The 17,978-nt window shown below is 72.9% G+C and overlaps 2 protein-coding genes across 2 annotated transcripts; one reads left to right on the top strand and one right to left on the bottom strand.

Moving 5' to 3' along the window:
• Window positions 1-1,172: 1,172 nt before the first annotated feature.
• Window positions 1,173-17,898, bottom strand: FIBP (FGF1 intracellular binding protein). Its single transcript, XM_087773015.1, is given in 12 exon segments — window positions 1,173-1,374; window positions 5,006-5,103; window positions 6,343-6,429; window positions 7,273-7,336; window positions 8,727-8,835; window positions 11,794-11,927; window positions 12,979-12,987; window positions 12,989-13,077; window positions 14,261-14,387; window positions 15,745-15,943; window positions 17,113-17,203; window positions 17,807-17,898. Coding segments are annotated over 11 exon segments (1,071 nt in total). The 5' UTR covers window positions 17,198-17,203; window positions 17,807-17,898; the 3' UTR covers window positions 1,173-1,304.
• LOC148053604 (uncharacterized) lies at window positions 8,994-10,621 on the top strand. Its single transcript, XM_087772902.1, has 2 exons — window positions 8,994-9,179; window positions 9,609-10,621. Exons 1-2 carry the CDS (start codon window positions 8,994-8,996, stop codon window positions 10,185-10,187), a joined length of 765 nt encoding a protein of 254 aa, XP_087629028.1. The 3' UTR covers window positions 10,188-10,621.
• Window positions 17,899-17,978: the final 80 nt, after the last annotated feature.

Raw genomic sequence — 17,978 nt, forward strand, 5'->3', positions numbered from 1 at the left:
CCCCCACCCCAGCTCCTCCCCCACCCCAGCTCCTCCCCCACCCCTCCCTGGACCCAGGAGTCCGGGCATCCCCTTGCCCCTCCCCCTCCCATGGGACCCAGGCGGGTTCCAACCCTCCCCCACCCGTCAGGGGACCTCCCCCCCCCCGAGATTTGGGGACCCCCAATTCCCGCCCCTCCCCCCACGAGATTTTGGGGACCCCTCCCCCCAATTCCCGCCCCTCCCCCCACGAGATTTGGGGACCCCTCCCCCACGAGATTTGGGGGACACCCAAATCCCGCCCCTCCCCCCGAGATTTTGGGGACCCCTCCCCCCAATTCCTGTCCCTCCCCCCACGAGATTTGGGGACCCCTCCCCCTAATTCCTGCCCCTCCCCCCATGAGATTTGGAGACCCCCAAATCCCGCCCCTCCCCCCGAGATTTTGGGGACCCCTCCCCCCAATTCCTGCCCCTCCCCCCACGAGATTTGGGGACCCCTCCCCCTAATTCCTCCCCCTCCCCCCACGAGATTTCGGGGACCCCCAAATGCCTCCCCTCCCCCCACGAGATTTTAGGGACACCCCCGCCCCTCCCCCCACGAGATTTTAGGGGACCCCCCCAATTCCCGCCCATCCCCCACGAAATTTCGGGGACCCCTCCCCCCACAGACCCCCCCCTAAAATCAGCTCCGCTTTCAACTGTGCTTTATTCCACCCCCTCCCCCACTTCTGGGGCTCCCCCCCCCCCCCCAAGATTTGGGGGGGGGTCCAGGGAAGGGGCACCCCCAGATTTTGGGGGGGGGGGGGAGGGGGTCCCCCCCAAATTTTGGGGAGGGTCCTGGCTTCCAGACGCCCCAGTTTTGGGGTGTCCCCGTCTGTTGCTGTCCGGTTTCAGGGGGGTTCCCAGTTTGGGGGGGGGGGGGTGTCCCAGTTTGGGGGTGCCCCAGTTTGGGGGTGTCCCGACGTCCTGGGTTTTGGGGGTCTCGGTCCTTGGTTTTTTGGGGTCCCCCCACTTTTGGGGTGTCGCAGCTCCTGGGACCCCCCCCCCCATTTTCTCCATAGCCTGGTTTTGGGGTGCCCCAGTTTTGGGGTGCCCCAGTTTGGGGGTGCCCCAGTTTGGGGGGGGGGTGTCCCAGGACACCCCACTTTTGGGGGTTGTTTTTTTTTGGGGTGTCGCAGCTCCTGCAGCCCCCGTTTTCGGCACGTTGGGTTTTCGGGGTGCCCCGCCCCCACATTTTTGGGGTCCCCCCCCAGTTTTGGGGGTCCCTCCCCCGGTTTGGGGGTCCCCCCCCCACTTTTGGGGGTCCCCCCCCCCGGTTTGGGGGTTCAGTCGTGGTACATGCGCAGGAGACAGGCGGTGATGACGGTCATGTACCGCTCCCACAGCGCCTGGTGCCTGCCCGAAATCGGGGTTCAGGGGGGGGCCCCCCCCACCTTTGGGGGTCCCCCCCCACTTTTGGGGGTCCCCCCCCCACTTTTGGGGTGCCCCCACCCCCCCCCAGCCCAGTTTTGGGGTCAACCCACCCCATTTTGGGGGCACCCCCAGTGACCGGACCCCCATTTTGGGGGTGAGGTTGGGGGGGGGGGGGTCCCTGTTTTGGGGTGACCCATGGGGGGGGGGGGGGCAGTTTTGGGGTGCTGACCAGAAGGGGGGGCAGGGCGCAGGGGTTTTGGGGGTTGGGGGGGGGGGGTTTGGGGTGCAGGGGGGCTGTTTTGGGGTGCTACGGGCAGGGGTTGGGGGTCCGGGGGGTTTGGGGGTGCCGGGGGGTTTTGGGGGTGCGGGAGGGGGAGGCAGTTTTGGGGTGCTACTGGAAGGGGGGCAGGGTACGGGGGGGTTGGGGGGTCAGTTTTGGGGTGCTGGCGGAAGGGGGGCAGGGGTTGGGGGGTGGTGGGGGGGTTTGGGGTGCGGGGGTCCAGTTTTGGGGTGCTACGGGCAGGGTGCAGGGGGCTACGGGGGGGGGGCTGGGGGTCCAGGGAGGTTTTGGGGGTGCAGGGGGGTTTTGGGGTGCTACGGGCAGGGGGGCAGGGCGCGGGGGGGCTACGGGGGGCTTTGGGGGTGCGGGGGGGGTTTGGGGGTTCAGAGGGGAATTTTGGGGGTCCCGGGGGACTTTGGGCATTGGGGGGGGGGGCTTTGGGGGTGCAGGGGGGGATTTGGGGGTGCAGGGCTGGATTTAGGGGTGCAGGGGGGGATTTGGGGGGGGGGGGGTTGGGGGTGCCGAGCTGGGGTTTGGGGGTGCAGGGGAGATTTGGGGGTGCAGAGCTGGGTTTCAGGGCTGCAGGGCTGAGTTTGGGGGTGTAGGGCTGGATTTGGGGGTGCAGAGCTGGGTTTTGGGGGAGCAGAGCTGGGTTTTGGGGGTGCAGGGGGGGATTTGGGGGTGCGGGGGGGGGCTGGGCGCACAGGAGGAGGCTTGGGGGGGCCCAGGGTGCGTTTTAGGGGTGCAGGGAGGGAATTGGGGGGCTTTTGGGTGAGCAGAGCTGGGTTTTGGGGGTGCAGGGGGGTTTTGGGGGTGCAGGGGGGGTTGGGGGGTCCTGGGGGGGGTTTTGGGGTGCTACCGGCAGGCGGGCAGGGCGCGGGGGGCTATGGGGGGTTTGGGGGGGGTCCCGGGGGGGGTTGGGGTGCCAGGGGGGGTTGGGGGGGGTCCCGGGGGGGGGGGTTGGGGGTGCCAGGGGGTTTTGGGGTGCTACCGGCAGGCGGGCAGGGCACGGGGGTCTCAGGGGGGGGTGGGGGGGTCCCGGGGGGGGTTGGGGTGCCGGGGGAGGTTTGGGGGTGCCGGGGGGGGGTTTGGGGGTCCCGGGGGGGGTGGGGGTGCCGGGGGGGGTTTGGGGGTGCCGGGGGGTTTTGGGGTGCTACCGGCAGGCGGGCAGGGCACGGGGGTCTCAGGGGGGGGGTGGGGGGGTCCCGGGGGGGGGGTTGGGGTGCCGGGGGAGGTTTGGGGGTGCCGGGGGGGGGGTTTGGGGGTCCCGGGGGGGGGTGGGGGTGCCGGGGGGGTTTGGGGGTGCCGGGGGGTTTTGGGGTGCTACCGGCAGGCGGGCAGGGCACGGGGGTCTCGGGGGGGGTGGGGGGGGTCCCGGGGGGGGTTGGGGTGCCGGGGGAGGTTTGGGGGTGCCGGGGGGGGGTTGGGGGTCCCGGGGGGGGTGGGGGTGCCGGGGGGTTTGGGGGTGCCGGGGGGTTTTGGGGGTGCGGGAGGGGGAGGCAGTTTTGGGGTGCTACTGGAAGGGGGGCAGGGTACGGGGGGGTTGGGGGGGGGTCAGTTTTGGGGTGCTGGCGGAAGGGGGGCAGGGGTTGGGGGGTGGGGGGGGGTTTGGGGTGCGGGGGTCCAGTTTTGGGGTGCTATGGGCAGGGTGCAGGGGGCTACGGGGGGGGGGGCTGGGGGTCCAGGGAGGTTTTGGGGGTGCAGGGGGGTTTTGGGGTGCTACGGGCAGGGGGGCAGGGCGCGGGGGGGCTACGGGGGGCTTTGGGGGTGCGGGGGGGGTTTGGGGGTTCAGAGGGGAATTTTGGGGGTCCCGGGGGACTTTGGGCATTGGGGGGGGGGCTTTGGGGGTGCAGGGGGGGATTTGGGGGTGCAGGGCTGGATTTAGGGGTGCAGGGGGGATTTGGGGGGGGGGTTGGGGGTGCCGAGCTGGGGTTTGGGGGTGCAGGGGAGATTTGGGGGTGCAGAGCTGGGTTTCAGGGCTGCAGGGCTGAGTTTGGGGGTGTAGGGCTGGATTTGGGGGTGCAGAGCTGGGTTTTGGGGGAGCAGAGCTGGGTTTTGGGGGTGCAGGGGGGGATTTGGGGGTGCGGGGGGGCTGGGCGCACAGGAGGAGGCTTGGGGGGCCCAGGGTGCGTTTTAGGGGTGCAGGGAGGGAATTGGGGGGCTTTTGGGTGAGCAGAGCTGGGTTTTGGGGGTGCAGGGGGGTTTTGGGGGTGCAGGGGGGTTGGGGGGTCCTGGGGGGGGGTTTTGGGGTGCTACCGGCAGGCGGGCAGGGCGCGGGGGGCTCAGGGGGGTTGGGGGGTCCCGGGGGGTTGGGGTGCCAGGGGGGTTGGGAGGGTCCCGGGGGGGGGGTTGGGGGTGCCAGGGGGTTTTGGGGTGCTACCGGCAGGCGGGCAGGGCACGGGGGTCTCAGGGGGGTGGGGGGGTCCCGGGGGGGTTGGGGTGCCGGGGGAGGTTTGGGGGTGCCGGGGGGGTTGGGGGTCCCGGGGGGGTGGGGGTGCCGGGGGGGTTTGGGGGTGCCGGGGGGTTTTGGGGTGCTATCGGCAGGCGGGCAGGGCACGGGGGTCTCAGGGGGGGTGGGGGGGTCCCAGGGGGGTTTGGGGGTGCCAGGGGGGTTGGGGGTCCCGGGGGGGTTGTGGGTGCCGGGGGGTTTTGGGGTGCTACCGGCAGGCGGGCAGGGCGCAGGGGCTATGGGGGGGTTGGGGGGTCCCGGGGGGTTGGGGTGCCGGGGGGGTTTGGGGGGTGCCGGGGGGGTTGGGGGTGCCGGTGGGGGTTTTGGGGTGCTACCAGAAGGCGGGCAGGGCGTGGGGGGCTATGGGGGGTTTGGGGGGTCCCGGGGGGTTGGGGGTGCCGGGGGGTTTTGGGGTGCTACTGGCAGGCGGGCAGGGCGTGGGGGCTATGGGGGGTTTGGGGGGGTCCCGGGGGGGGGTTGGGGGTGCCGGGGGGTTTTGGGGTGCTACCGGCAGGCGGGCAGGGCGCGGAGGCTATGGGGGGGGTTGGGGGTCCCGGCGGGGGTTTGGGGGTCCCAGGGGGGTTTGGGGGTGCCAGGGGGGGTTGGGGGTCCCGGGGGGGTTTGGGGGTGCCGGGGGGTTTTGGGGTGCTACTGGCAGGCGGGCAGGGCGTGGGGGCTATGGGGGGGGGGGTGGGGGGGTCCCGGGGGGGGTTGGGGTGCCGGGGGGGGTTTGGGGGTGCCGGGGGGTTTTGGGGTGCTACCGGCAGGCGGGCAGGGCGCAGGGGCTATGGGGGGGTTGGGGGTCCCGGGGAGGGTTTGGGGGTCCCGGGGGGGTTGGGGTGCCGGGGGGGGTTTGGGGGTGCCGGGGGGTTTTGGGGTGCTACCGGAAGGCGGGCAGGGCGCGGGGGGCGGCCGTGTAGTGCCCCAGGAAAAGCCGCAGGTCCCCGGGGCTCCACTTGTCGGAGCGGCACGGCTCGAGCACCTGGGGGGGGCGGGGGGGCACCCCGCTACGCACGCGGACCCCCCCCCCCCCCGAACCCCCCCGCGGCCCCCCCAAACCCCACGGACCCCCCCCAAAACCCGCAGCCCCCCCCAAACCTCCCTGCAGCCCCCCAAATCCCTCAGACCCCCCCAATGCTCCCCCAAACCCCACGGACCCCCCCCAAACCCCGCAGCCCCCCCCCACCAATGCCCCCCGCAGCCCCCCCAAACCCCACGGACCCCCCCAAACCTTTGTGCCCCCCCCCCAAACCCCTCCCCCCCAAACTCCCCTGCAGCCCCCCCCCAAACCCCGGGACACCCCAAAATCTGCTGCACCCCTTAACTCCCCCCTCCCCCACCCCCCCAAGCCCGGGGACCCCCAAATCCCCCCCCCGGGGGCTTCTGTGGGGGCTCCTGGGGTTTTGGGGGGTCCCAGTTTGGGGGGGGTCCCAGTTTGGGGGGGGTCCCAGTTTGGGGGGTCCCAGTTTGGGGATGGGTCCCAGTGTGGGGATGGGTCCTCAGTTTGGGGGGGTCCGAGTTTGGGGGGTCCCAGTTTGGGGGAGGGTCCCCAGTGTGTGTGTGGGTCCCAGTTTGGGGGGGGGGTCCCAGTTTGGGGGGGTCCCAGTTTGGGGGGTCCCAGTTTGGGGATGGGTCCTCAGTTGGGGGGTTCCCAGTTTGGGGGGGGTGTCCCAGTTTGGGGGTGTCCCAGTTTGGGGGGAGGGGTCCCAGTTTGGGGGTGTCCCAGTTTGGGGGTTCCTAGTTTGGGGGGGTTGTCCCAGTTTGGGGGGGGTCCCAGTTTGGGGGTTCCTAGTTTGGGGGGGGGTCCCAGTTTGGGGGGTCCCAGTTTGGGGGTCCCAGTTTGGGGGGGGGGTGTCCCAGTTTGGGGGTGTCCCAGTTTGGGGGGGTCCCAGTTTGGGGATGGGTCCTCAGTTGGGGGGTTCCCAGTTTGGGGGGGGGTGTCCCAGTTTGGGGGTGTCCCGGTTTGGGGGGGGTCCCAGTTTGGGGATGGGTCCTCAGTTTGGGGGTTCCCAGTTTGGGGGGGTTGTCCCAGTTTGGGGGGTCCCAGTTTGGGGGTCCCAGTTTGGGGGTGTCCCAGTTTGGGGGGGTCCCAGTTTGGGGATGGGTCCTCAGTTGGGGGGTTCCCAGTTTGGGGGGGAGGGTGTCCCAGTTTGGGGGTGTCCCAGTTTGGGGTGGGGTCCCAGTTTGGGGGTCCCAGTTTGGGGGTGCCCCCCCCCCCCACCTTCTCCACCAGGTCGACGAAGAAGTCGCGGACGTCGCGGGCGTGCGTCAGCTTCCCCCCCACGTTCACCAGCGCCCGCGAGAGCGGCTGGGGGCACCCGGGCGTCGGGGGGGGGCCCCGACCCCCCCCACCCCCCCTTGGGGTCCCAGGGGTCTGGGGGGGCCCCAACCCCCCCCCCCCCAGGGGTCTGGGGGTCCCCCACCCCCCACCCCCCCCCCCATTGGGGACCGAGGCATCTGGGGGGGGCCCCCAACACCCCCCTCCCCCCAGGGGTCTGGGGGTCCCCAACCCCCCCCCCTTCCAAGGGACCCAGGCGTCTGGGGGGGCCCCGACCCCCCCAAACCCCCCCCCCCCATTCGGGGTCCCAGGGGTCTGGGGGGGGCCCCAACCCTCCCCCCCAGGGGTCTGGGGGTTCCCCACCCCCAACCCCCCCCCCCCCATTGGGGACCCAGGGGTCTGGGGGCCCCCAACCCCCCCCCATTGGGAGACCCAGGCATCTGGGGGGGCCCCCAACCCTCCCCCCCCCCCAGGGGTCGGGGGGCCCCCCACCCCCCACCCCCCCCCCATTGGGGACCGAGGCATCTGGGGGCCCCCAACACCCCCCTCCCCCCAGGGGTCTGGGGGTCCCCAACCCCCCCTTCCAAGGGACCCAGGCGTCTGGGGGGGCCCCGACCCCCCCAAACCCCCCCATTCGGGGTCCCAGGGGTCTGGGGGGGGCCCCAACCCTCCCCCCCCCCCGGGGTCCGGGGGGTCCCCCCCCCCCCACCCCCCCCCCATTGGGGACCCAGGGGCCTGGGGGGCCCCCAACCCCCACCCAGGGCACCCAGGCATTTGGGGGATCCCCCCAACCCCCACCCAGGGCACCCAGGCGTTTGGGGGGGCCCTGGGTGTTGGGGGGGGGGGGGGGCGGGGGAGGGGAGGGGGTTTCACCTTGAAGTTGGCCTCCATCTCGTTGTAGACCGAGAGCTTCCCCCGCAGCCCCGCGCACACCAGGCTGCGGGCACCCAGGTCTGGGGTGACCCCCCTCCCCCCCCCAAAGGCACCCGGGTCTGGGGTGACCCCCCTCCCCCCCCCAAAGGCACCCAGGTCTGGGGTGACCCCCCTCCCCCCCCCCAAAGGCACCCGGGTCTGGGGTGACCCCCCTCCCCCACCCCCAAAGGCACCCGGGTCTGGGGTGACCCCCCTCCCCCCCCCAAAGGCACCCGGGTCTGGGGTGACCCCCCTCCCCCCAAAGGCACCCGGGTCTGGGGTGACCCCCCTCCCCCCCCCAAAGGCACCCAGGTCTGGGGTGACCCTCCCTCCCCCCCCCCAAGGCACCCCCGTCTGGGGGGGGCCTCCCTCCCCCCCCCCCCAAGGCCCCCGGGGCTGGGGGGGCCCCCCTCCCCCCCCCCAAAGGCACCCGGGTCTGGGGTGACCCCCCTCCCCCACCCCAAGGCACCCGGGTCTGGGGTGACCCCCCTCCCCTCCAAAGGCACCCAGGTCTGGGGTGACCCCCCTCCCCCACCCCCAAAGGCACCCAGGTCTGGGGTGACCCCCCTCCCCCACCCCAAGGCACCCAGGTCTGGGGTGCCCCTCCCTCCCCCCCCCAAAGGCACCCAGGTCTGGGGTGACCCTCCCTCCCCCACCCCCAAAGGCACCCGGGTCTGGGGTGACCCCCCCTTCCCCACCCCCAAAGGCACCCGGGTCTGGGGTGACCCCCCTCCCCCCCCCAAAGGCACCCGGGTCTGGGGTGACCCCCCTCCCCCACCCCAAAGGCACCCGGGTCTGGGGTGACCCCCCTCCCCCACCCCAAAGGCACCCGGGTCTGGGGTGACCCCCCTCCCCCCCCCCAAAGGCACCCGGGTCTGGGGTGACCCCCCTCCCCCACCCCAAGGCACCCGGGTCTGGGGTGACCCCCCTCCCCCCACCCCAAAGGCACCCGGGTCTGGGGTGACCCCCCCTCCCCCATCCCAAGGCACCCGGGTCTGGGGTGACCACCCCTCCGACCCCCCCCCAAGGCACCCGGGTCTGGGGTGACCCCCCTCCCCCACCCCAAGGCACCCGGGTCTGGGGTGACCCCCCTCCCCCCCCCCCAAAGGCACCCGGGTCTGGGGTGACCCCCCCTCCCCCCACCCCAAAGGCACTGGGTGCCTGGGCCCCTCCCCCACCCAAGGGACCCCATATATTTTGGGGGCCCCCAGGATTTGGGGGGGGCCCCAGGGGTTTGGGGGGGGGGGGGAGGGGGGAAGCCAGGATTTTGGGAGGGAGCCTGGATTTTTTGGGGGGACCCAGGGGTGCGGGGGGGGGGGCCCTGGCGTTTGGGGGGGGGCCCAGGGGTTTGGGGGGGGCCCTGGGGTTTGGGGGGGGCCCCGGGGTTTGGGGGGGCCCCGGTGGGGGGGCGCCACCTCTTGTGCAGGTCCAGCAGCTCCTTGTCGGCCACCAGCACCCGCAGCTCCTTCAGGTCCTGCAGGAAGGACTTGGGCAGGTCCCCGTCCGGCTCCGCCGCCTCCGGCGCTGGGGCGCGGGGGCACGGGGTCACCGGGGGCACGGGGGACACGGGGGTCATGGGGGACATGGGGGGCACTGGGGTCATGGAGGGCACTGGGGTCACGGGGGGCACCGGGGTCACGGGGGGCACCGGGGTCATGGGGGACATGGGGGGCACTGGGGTCATGGGGGGCACTGGGGTCACGGGGTCACCGGGGTCATGGGGGACATGGGGGGCACTGGGGTCATGGGGGACACAGGGGTCATGGGGGACATGGGGGTCACCGGGGTCACAGGGGGCACCGGGGTCACGGGGGGCGCCGGGGTCACAGGGGGCACTGGGGTCATGGGGGACATGGGGGTCACCGGGGGCACAGGGGACACCGGGGTCACGGGGGGCGCCGGGGTCACAGGGGGCACCGGGGTCATGGGGGACATGGGGGGCACTGGGGTCATGGGGGACATGGGGGTCATGGGGGACATGGGGGGCACTGGGGTCACGGGGGGCACCGGGGTCATGGGGGTCATGGGGGGCACTGGGGTCATGGGGGACACGGGGGTCATGGGGGACATGGGGGTCACGGGGGGCGCCGGGGTCACGGGGGCGCCGGGAGTCACAGGGGGCACTGGGGTCACGGGGGACACAGGGGTCATGGGGGACATGGGGGTCACCGGGGTCACAGGGGGCACCGGGGTCACGGGGGGCACCGGGGTCATGGGGGACATGGGGGTCATGGGGGATGCCGGGGTCATGGGGGTCACAGGGGGCACAGGGGTCAGTGGGGTCATGGGGGACACAGGGGTCATGGGGGACATGGGGGTCATGGGGGACATGGGGGTCACCAGGGTCACAGGGGGCACCAGGGTCACAGGGGGCGCCGGGGTCACAGGGGGCACCGGGGTCATGGGGGACACGGGAGTCACAGGGGGCACTGGGGTCATGGGGGACACAGGGGTCATGGGGGACATGGGGGTCACCGGGGGCACGGGGGGCACCGGGGTCATGGGGGACACAGGGGTCATGGGGGGCACCGGGGTCACAGAGGGCACTGGGGTCATGGGGGACATGGGGGTCACAGGGGGCGCCGGGGTCATGGGGGACACAGGGGTCATGGGGGTCACGGGGGTCATGGGGACAGCAGGGTCACAGGGACAGAGGGGGGTCATCAGGGTCATGGGGTCACCAGGGTCATGGGGGACACGGGGACAACGGGGGGTCATCGAGGTCACCAGGGTCATGGGGGTCACCGGGGTCATGGGGACAGCAGGGGGGTCATCGGGGTCATGGGGGTCACGGGGACAGCAGGGGGTCATTGGGGTCACAGGGACATTGGGGACAGCAGGGGTCATGGGGGTCACGGGGTCATCAGGGACATTGAGGACAGCGGGGACATTGGGGGTCATCGGGGTCATGGGGACTTTGGGGACATGGGGACTTTGGGGACATGGGGACTTTGGGGACATGGGGACACCAGAGCTGTCGGGGACCGTGGAAACACGAGGACAGCGGGGAGCCGTGACCCCACCCGGGGGGGTCCCCACGATGTCCCCAGTGTCCCCTCACCCAGGGGGGGTCCCTGATGCCGGGGGGTCCCCACCACGTCCCAGTGTCCCCAGTGTCCCCCCACCCAGGGGGGTCCCCACCACATCCCAGTGTCCCCTCACCCAGGGGGGTCCCCACCACGTCCCAGTGTCCCCCAGTGTCCCCAGTGTCCCCTCACCCAGGGGGGTCCCCACCACGTCCCAGTGTCCCCCACTGTCCCCAGTGTCCCCTCACCCAGGGGGGTCCCCACCACGTCCCAGTGTCCCCAGTGTCCCCTCACCCAGGGGGGTCCCCACCACGTCCCAGTGTCCCCAGTGTCCCCAGTGCCCCCTCACCCAGGGGGGTCCCCACCACGTCCCAGTGTCCCCAGTGCCCCCTCACCCAGGGCGCCCTGGGTCCAGTGCAGCATCATCTGCTGGGCGCAGGCGGTGACGCCCCGTGTCCCCCACCCAGGGGGGGTCCCCACCACGTCCCAGTGTCCCCAGTGTCCCCCAGTGTCCCCAGTGTCCCCTCACCCAGGGGGGTCCCCACCACGTCCCAGTGTCCCCCAGTGTCCCCTCACCCAGGGGGGTCCCCACCACGGCCCAGTGTCCCCAGTGTCCCCCCAGTGTCCCCTCACCCAGGGCGCCCTGGGTCCAGTGCAGCATCATCTGCTGGGCGCAGGCGGTGACGCCCCGTGTCCCCCACCCAGGGGGGGTCCCCGATGCCGGGGGGTCCCCACCACGTCCCAGTGTCCCCCAGTGTCCCCAGTGCCCCCTCACCCAGGGGGGTCCCCACCACGGCCCAGTGTCCCCAGTGTCCCCCAGTGTCCCCAGTGCCCCCTCACCCAGGGGGGTCCCCACCACATCCCAGTGTCCCCAGTGCCCCCTCACCCAGGGGGGTCCCTGATGCCGGGGGGTCCCCACCACGTCCCAGTGTCCCCTCACCCAGGGGGGGTCCCCACCACGTCCCAGTGTCCCCCAGTGTCCCCAGTGCCCCCTCACCCAGGGGGGTCCCCGATGCCGGGGGGTCCCCACCACGTCCCAGTGTCCCCAGTGTCCCCTCACCCAGGGGGGTCCCCACCACGTCCCAGTGTCCCCAGTGTCCCCAGTGCCCCCTCACCCAGGGCGCCCTGGGTCCAGTGCAGCATCATCTGCTGGGCGCAGGCGGTGACGCCCCGTGTCCCCCACCCAGGGGGGGTCCCCACCACGTCCCAGTGTCCCCAGTGTCCCCCAGTGTCCCCAGTGCCCCCTCACCCAGGGGGGTCCCCACCACGTCCCAGTGTCCCCCAGTGTCCCCAGTGCCCCCTCACCCAGGGCGCCCTGGGTCCAGTGCAGCATCATCTGCTGGGCGCAGGCGGCGACGCCCCGTCTCCCCCACCCAGGGGGGGTCCCCGATGCCGGGGGGTCCCCACCACGTCCCAGTGTCCCCAGTGTCCCCCAGTGTCCCCAGTGTCCCCTCACCCAGGGCGCCCTGGGTCCAGTGCAGCATCATCTGCTGGGCGCAGGCGGCGAAGTCCCCGAAGGTGAGGAACTGCAGCCGCCGCTTCCCCGTCTCGAAGCGGCTGTTGGCGAAGAAGACGACGGCGGCGTAGTCCCTGCGGGGGCGGCACCCATGGGTGCCCCGCGTCAGGCGGGTGCCCCCCACCCCCCCACCTCCCCGCATCCATGGGTGCCTCCCCGGACACACCCCCCCCCCCGGCACCCATGGGTGCCCCCAGGACCCCCCAGCACCCATGGGAGCCCCCTGCACCCCCAGCACCCATAGGACCCCCCCAGCACCCATGGGACCCCTGAAGTCCCCAGCCCCCCCGCCCCCATGGGTCCCCCACCCCCCACACCCATGGGACCCCCGAAGCCCCCCACCCCCCCAGCCCCCATGGCTCCCCCACCCCCTCACCCCCATGGGACCCCCAAAGCCCCCCGCCCCCATAGCAGCCCAGAGCCCCCCGCACCCATGGGACCCCCAAAGCCCCCCGCCCCCCCAGCCCCCATGGGTCCCCCACCCCCTTGCCCCCATGGGAGCCCCCAAAGCCCCCCGCCCCCATGGGACCCCCACCCCCCAAGCACCCATGGGACCCCCGAAGCCCCCTGCCCCCCCCAGCCCCTATGGCTCCCCCACCCCCTCACCCCCATGGGACCCCCGAAGCCCCCACCCCCCCGCCCCCAATGGAGCCCAGAAGCCCCCCACCCCCCCGCCCCCATGGGACCCCCGAAGCCCCCCGCCCCCCCAGCACCCATGGGACCCCCCTCTCCCCGCCCCCAATGGAGCCCAGAAGCCCCCCGCCCCCCCAGCCCCCATGGGAGCCCAGAGCCCCCCATGGGACCCCCGAAGCCCCCCGCCCCCCCCAGCCCCCATGGCTCCCCCGCCCCCATGGGAGCCCAGAAGCCCCCCACCCCCCAGCCCCCATGGGTCCCCCACCCCCCCGCGCCCATGGGACCCCCGAAGCCCCCCGCCCCCCCAGCCCCCATGGGACCCCCCCCCCACCCCCATGGGAGCCCAGAGCCCCCCGCCCCCATGGGACCCCCGAAGCCCCCCACCCCCCCGCGCCCATGGGACCCCCGAAGCCCCCCGCCCCCCCCAGCCCCCATGGGACCCCCACCCCCCCGCCCCCATGGGACCCCCCCCCCGCCCCCATGGGTGCTGACCGGGCGAGGGGGGGGCAGCAGGAACTGCTGCTGGATGTTGTCGGCCAGGGGCCCCCGCAGCTCCTCCACCGCCTTGAACACCCGCTTGAAGTTGTCGAACTGGGGGGGGCGGGGGTCAGATTTGGGGGGACCCCCCCCCCCCAGCACCCCCACCCCCCCTCAGCCCCCCCCCCAGCACCCCCAAACCCCCCGACCCCCCCAACCTCCCCCCATGGGGCTGAGCTGCGCCCCCCTCCCCCCGGAGCCTCCCCCTGGGTTTTGGGGATCCCCCATATCGGGGACCCCCCAATATCGGGGACCCCCCCAGTCCCAGCCCTGCCCCCCAACTTCTAATCCCCCCCAATCCGGGTCCCCCCCAATTTTGGGGCGCCCCCCCCCAATTTCGGGGGACCCTCTCGGGTTTCAGGGGTCCCCACTGGGTGTTGGGGTGCCCCCCCCCCGGGTTGTGGGGGGACCCCCTGGTTTGGGGGTGCCCCCCTCGGGTTTTGGGCCCCCCCCCCGGGTTGCGGGGTGCCCCCCCAGCTGTGGGGTGCCCCCCCGGGTGTGGGGTGCCCCCCCCCGGGTTTCAGGGTGCCCCCCCAGTTGTGGGGTGCGCCCCTGGGTTGTGGGGTGCCCTCCTGGTTTTGGGGTGCCCCCCCCGGGTTGTGGGGTGCCCCCCCCAGTTTCGGGGTGCCCCCCCGATTTCAGGGTGCCCCCCCCGGGTGTGGGGTGCCCCCCGGGTTGTGGGGTGCCCCCCCAGTTGTGGGGTGCCCCCCCTGGGTTTCGGGGTGACCCCCCGGTTTTGGGGTGCCCCCTCCCAGTTGTGGGGTGCCCCCTCGGGTTTTGGGGTGCCCCCCCCGACTTCGGGGTGCCCCCCCCGGGTTTCAGGGTGCCCCCCGGTTGTGGGGTGCCCCCCACAGTTTCAGGGTGCCCCCCGGGTTTCGGGGTGCCCCCCAGTTGTGGGGTGCCCCCCCCAGTTTCGGGGTGCCCCTCCCAGTTGTGGGGTGCCCCCCCCGGTTTCAGGGTGCCCCCCCAGTTGTGGGGTGCCCCCCCCAGTTGTGGGGTGCCCCCCGGGTTTCTGGGTGCCCCCCGGGTTTCGGGGTGCCCCCCCCAGTTGTGGGGTGCCCCCCCGGTTTCGGGGTGCCCCCCGGGTTTCGGGGTGCCCCCCAGTTGTGGGGTGCCCCCCGGGTTTCGAGGTGCCCCCCCCGGTTTCGGGGTGCCCCCCCCCAGTTGCGGGGTGCCCCCCCAGTTGCGGGGTGCCCCCCCGGTTTCGGGGTGCCCCCCCCGGTTTCGGGGTGCCCACCTGGCGGCGGCAGCTCTTGATGGAGACGCCGGTGCGGGCGCTGACCTCGTCCAGGTCCTTCTTGGTGCCCTTGGAGAGCTTCTTCCCCAGCAGCTCCCGGGCGAAGCGCTCCTCGAAGGCGTAGTACCTGCGCCCAAACTGGGACTGCGCCCCCAAACTGGGACTGGGCCCCAAACTGGGACTGCGCCCCCGAACCCAACCCTGCACCCCCAAACTGGGACTGGGCCCCAAACTGGGACTGCGCCCCCAAACTGGGACTGGGCCCCCAAACTGGGACTGTGCCCCAAACTGGGACTGTGCCCCCAAACTGGGACTGCGCCCCCAAACTGGGACTGCACCCAAACTGGGACTGGGCCCCAAACTGGGACTGCACCCAAACTGGGACTGCGCCCAAACTGGGACTGCGCCCCCAAACTGGGACTGCACCCAAACTGGGACTGCGCCCCCAAACTGGGACTGCGCCCCCGAACCCAACCCTGCACCCCCAAACTGGGACTGGGCCCCAAACTGGGACTGCGCCCCCAAACTGGGACTGCGCCCCAACTGGGACTGTGCCCCCGAACTGGGACTGCGCCCAACTGGGACTGCGCCCCCAAACTGGGACTGCGCCCAAACTGGGACTGCGCCCCAACTGGGACTGCGCCCCAAACTGGGACTGTGCCCCCGAACTGGGACTGCGCCCAACTGGGACTGCGCCCAACTGGGACTGTGCCCCCGAACTGGGACTGCGCCCAACTGGGACTGCGCCCAACTGGGACTGTGCCCCAAACTGGGACTGTGCCCCAAACTGGGACTGCACCCAACTGGGACTGTGCCCCCAAACTGGGACTGCACCCCCGAACTGGGACTGCACCCAACTGGGACTGTGCCCAAACTGGGACTGCACCCAAACTGGGACTGCGCCCAAACTGGGACTGCGCCCCCGAACTGGGACTGTGCCCCGAACTGGGACTGTGCCCCCGACCCTGCACCCCCGAACTGGGACTGCGCCCCAACTGGGACTGCGCCCCCGAACTGGGACTGCGCCCCAACTGGGACTGTGCCCCCGAACCCACCCTGCGTCCCCAAACTGGGACTGCGCCCCCAAACTGGGACTGTGCCCCCAGCAGCCCCCCCGTGAAGCTCTTCCCAAAGGGGGGGGACCCCAAAAGCCACCCTCAGCCCCCCAACCCTTCCCACTGCCCCCCAGACCCCCCAGCCCCTCCCAGTGCCCCCAGTGTCCCTCCAATCCTTCCCAGTGTCTCTCCAACCCCTCCCAGTGCCCCCCCCACCCCTCCCAGTGCCACCCAGTGCCTCTCCAACCCCTTCCAGTGCCCCTCCAGCCCTCCCAGTGCCCCCCAGTGCCTCTCCAACCCCTCCCAGTGCCCCCCCAACCCCTCCCAGTGCCCCCCAGTGCCTCTCCAAACCCTCCCAGTGCCCCCCCCAGCCCTCCCAGTGCCCCCCCCAGCCCTCCCAGTGCCTCCCCAACCCCTCCCAGTGCCCACCGCTGGACCAGCATGGCCTGCCGGGAGGGGGGGATCTGGAAGAGGAGCTGCTGGAGCAGGCGGGGGGGGGCGTGCAGCAGCCGCTCCAGCATCTGGAAGGTGCGGTAGTGGTCCCGCGTGTCGCTCTGCAGCACGGCCACCGAGGTCCCCGCCCGCTCCAGGACCCCCCCCCGCAGCCGCCGGGCCACCGCCTCCGCCACTGCGGGACAGGGACAGCGTCACCGGACCGGGGGACACGGTCACCAGGACACAGAGGACATGGGGACACCGGGGGATGGGGACACCAAGGGACAGGGGACATGGGGACACGGCCACCGAGGTCCCCGCCTGCTCCAGGACCCCCCCCCGCAGCCGCCGGGCCACCGCCTCCGCCACTGCGGGACAGGGACAGCGTCACCGGACTGGGGGACACGGTCACCAGGACACAGAGGACATGGGGACACCGGGGGATGGGGACAGCAAGGGACAGGGGACATGGGGACACCGGGGGACACCGTCACCAGGACACAGAGGACATGGGGACACCGTGGGATGGGGACACCAAGAGATAGGGGACATGGGGACACCGGGGGACACCGTCACCAGGACACAGAGGACATGGGGACACCGGGGGATGGGGACACCAAGAGATAGGGGACATGGGGACACCGGGGGACACGGTCACCAGGACACAGAGGACATGGGGACACCGGGGGATGGGGACACCAAGAGATAGGGGACATGGGGACACCGGGGGATGGGGACAGCAAGGGACAGGGGACATGGGGACACCGGGGGACACGGTCACCAGGACACAGAGGACATGGGGACACCGGGGGATGGGGACACCAAGGGACAGGGGACATGGGGACACGGCCACCGAGGTCCCCGCCCGCTCCAGGACCCCCCCCCGCAGCCGCCAGGCCACCGCCTCCGCCACTGCGGGACAGGGACAGCGTCACCGGACCGGGGGACACGGTCACCAGGACACAGAGGACATGGGGACACCGGGGGATGGGGACACCAAGAGATAGGGGACATGGGGACACCGGGGGACACGGTCACCAGGACACAGAGGACATGGAGACACCGTGGGATGGGGACACCAAGAGATAGGGGACATGGGGACACCGGGGGATGGGGACAGCAAAGGACAGGGGACATGGGGACACCGGGGGACACGGTCACCAGGACACAGAGGACATGGGGACACCATGGGACACCGTCACCGGGGGATGCAGGACATGGGGACACTGTGGGACGTGGCCACCAAGAGATAGGGGACATGGGGACACCGGGGGATGGGGACACCAAGGGACAGGGGACATGGGGGTGGGGGCGGGGCCCCGGGGGTGGGGGCGGGGCCCCGGGGGTGGGGGCGGGGCGCACCCGAGTGCCCGTCCAGCCAGAGCTGGTACACCTCCTCGTCGATCAGCGTCGTGTTCCCCACGAAGATGTCCAGGTCGCTCGTCATGGCCGCCTGCGGGCACGCGGGCCTGAGGGCAGCCCCTCCCCCACCCCCACTGCACCCCCTCCCCCCCCGGGCCTGAGGGCAGCCCCTCCCCCACCCCCACTGCACCCCCTCCCCTCCCCCGGGCCTGCGGGCACCCCTCCCCCCGGGCCTGAGGGCAGCCCCTCCGGGCCTGCGGGCAGCCCCTCCCCCACCCCCACTGCACCCCCTCCCTCCCCCCGGGCCTGCGGGCACCCCTCCCCCCCTCCCCCCCCCCGGGCCTGAGGGCAGCCCCTCCCCCACCGCACCCCCTCCCCCACCCCATAGGGGACCCAAACGTCCCGGCAGCCCCCCCCCCATGTCCGTCCGTCCGTCCGTCCCCCCCCAAGAGGGACCCAGGCGTCCGGGCAGCCCCCGCCCCCTCCCCCACCCCCAATGTCCCCCCTCCCCCCACGGGGGGGAACCCAAACGTCCGGACACCCCCCACCCCCGCAATGTCCCCCCTCCCCCCCCCCGGGGGTCCCAGGCCTCCGGACACCCCCACCCCCTTCCCCCCGAGAGGGACCCAGGCGCCCGGGCACCCCTCCCCCCTCCCCTCCCCCCCCCGGGGGTCCCGGCCCCCCGAGCACTGACCGAAGCCGAACCGGCCGCTCCGCTCCCGCCTCCAACCCCTTTCTGATGACGCCACCGACGCAGCGATGACGTCAGGCGCCGGGAGGGGCGGGGCGGAGCGGGGCCGCGCGCTCGGACGCCTGGGTGTCCCCCCCCCCTCCCCTTCCCCTCCCCTCCCCCCCCCGCAGGAGGG

The sequence above is a fragment of the Nipponia nippon genome, unplaced genomic scaffold (genome assembly GCF_047370975.1).
Source record: "Nipponia nippon isolate SJK-2023a ecotype South Korea unplaced genomic scaffold, ASM4737097v1 scaffold_38, whole genome shotgun sequence".
NCBI classification, from domain to species: domain Eukaryota; kingdom Metazoa; phylum Chordata; class Aves; order Pelecaniformes; family Threskiornithidae; genus Nipponia; species Nipponia nippon.

What these genes read in the sequence shown, in the direction of transcription:
- LOC148053604 (XM_087772902.1), top strand. Translation starts at nt 8,994, where the DNA reads ATGGGGGGCACTGGGGTCACGGGGTCACCGGGGTCATGGGGGACATGG. An exon ending in GGACATGGGGGTCACCGGGG is followed by an intron (nt 9,180 to 9,608) that starts GCACAGGGGACA and finishes TGGGGGACACAG; the next exon opens with GGGTCATGGGGGACATGGGG.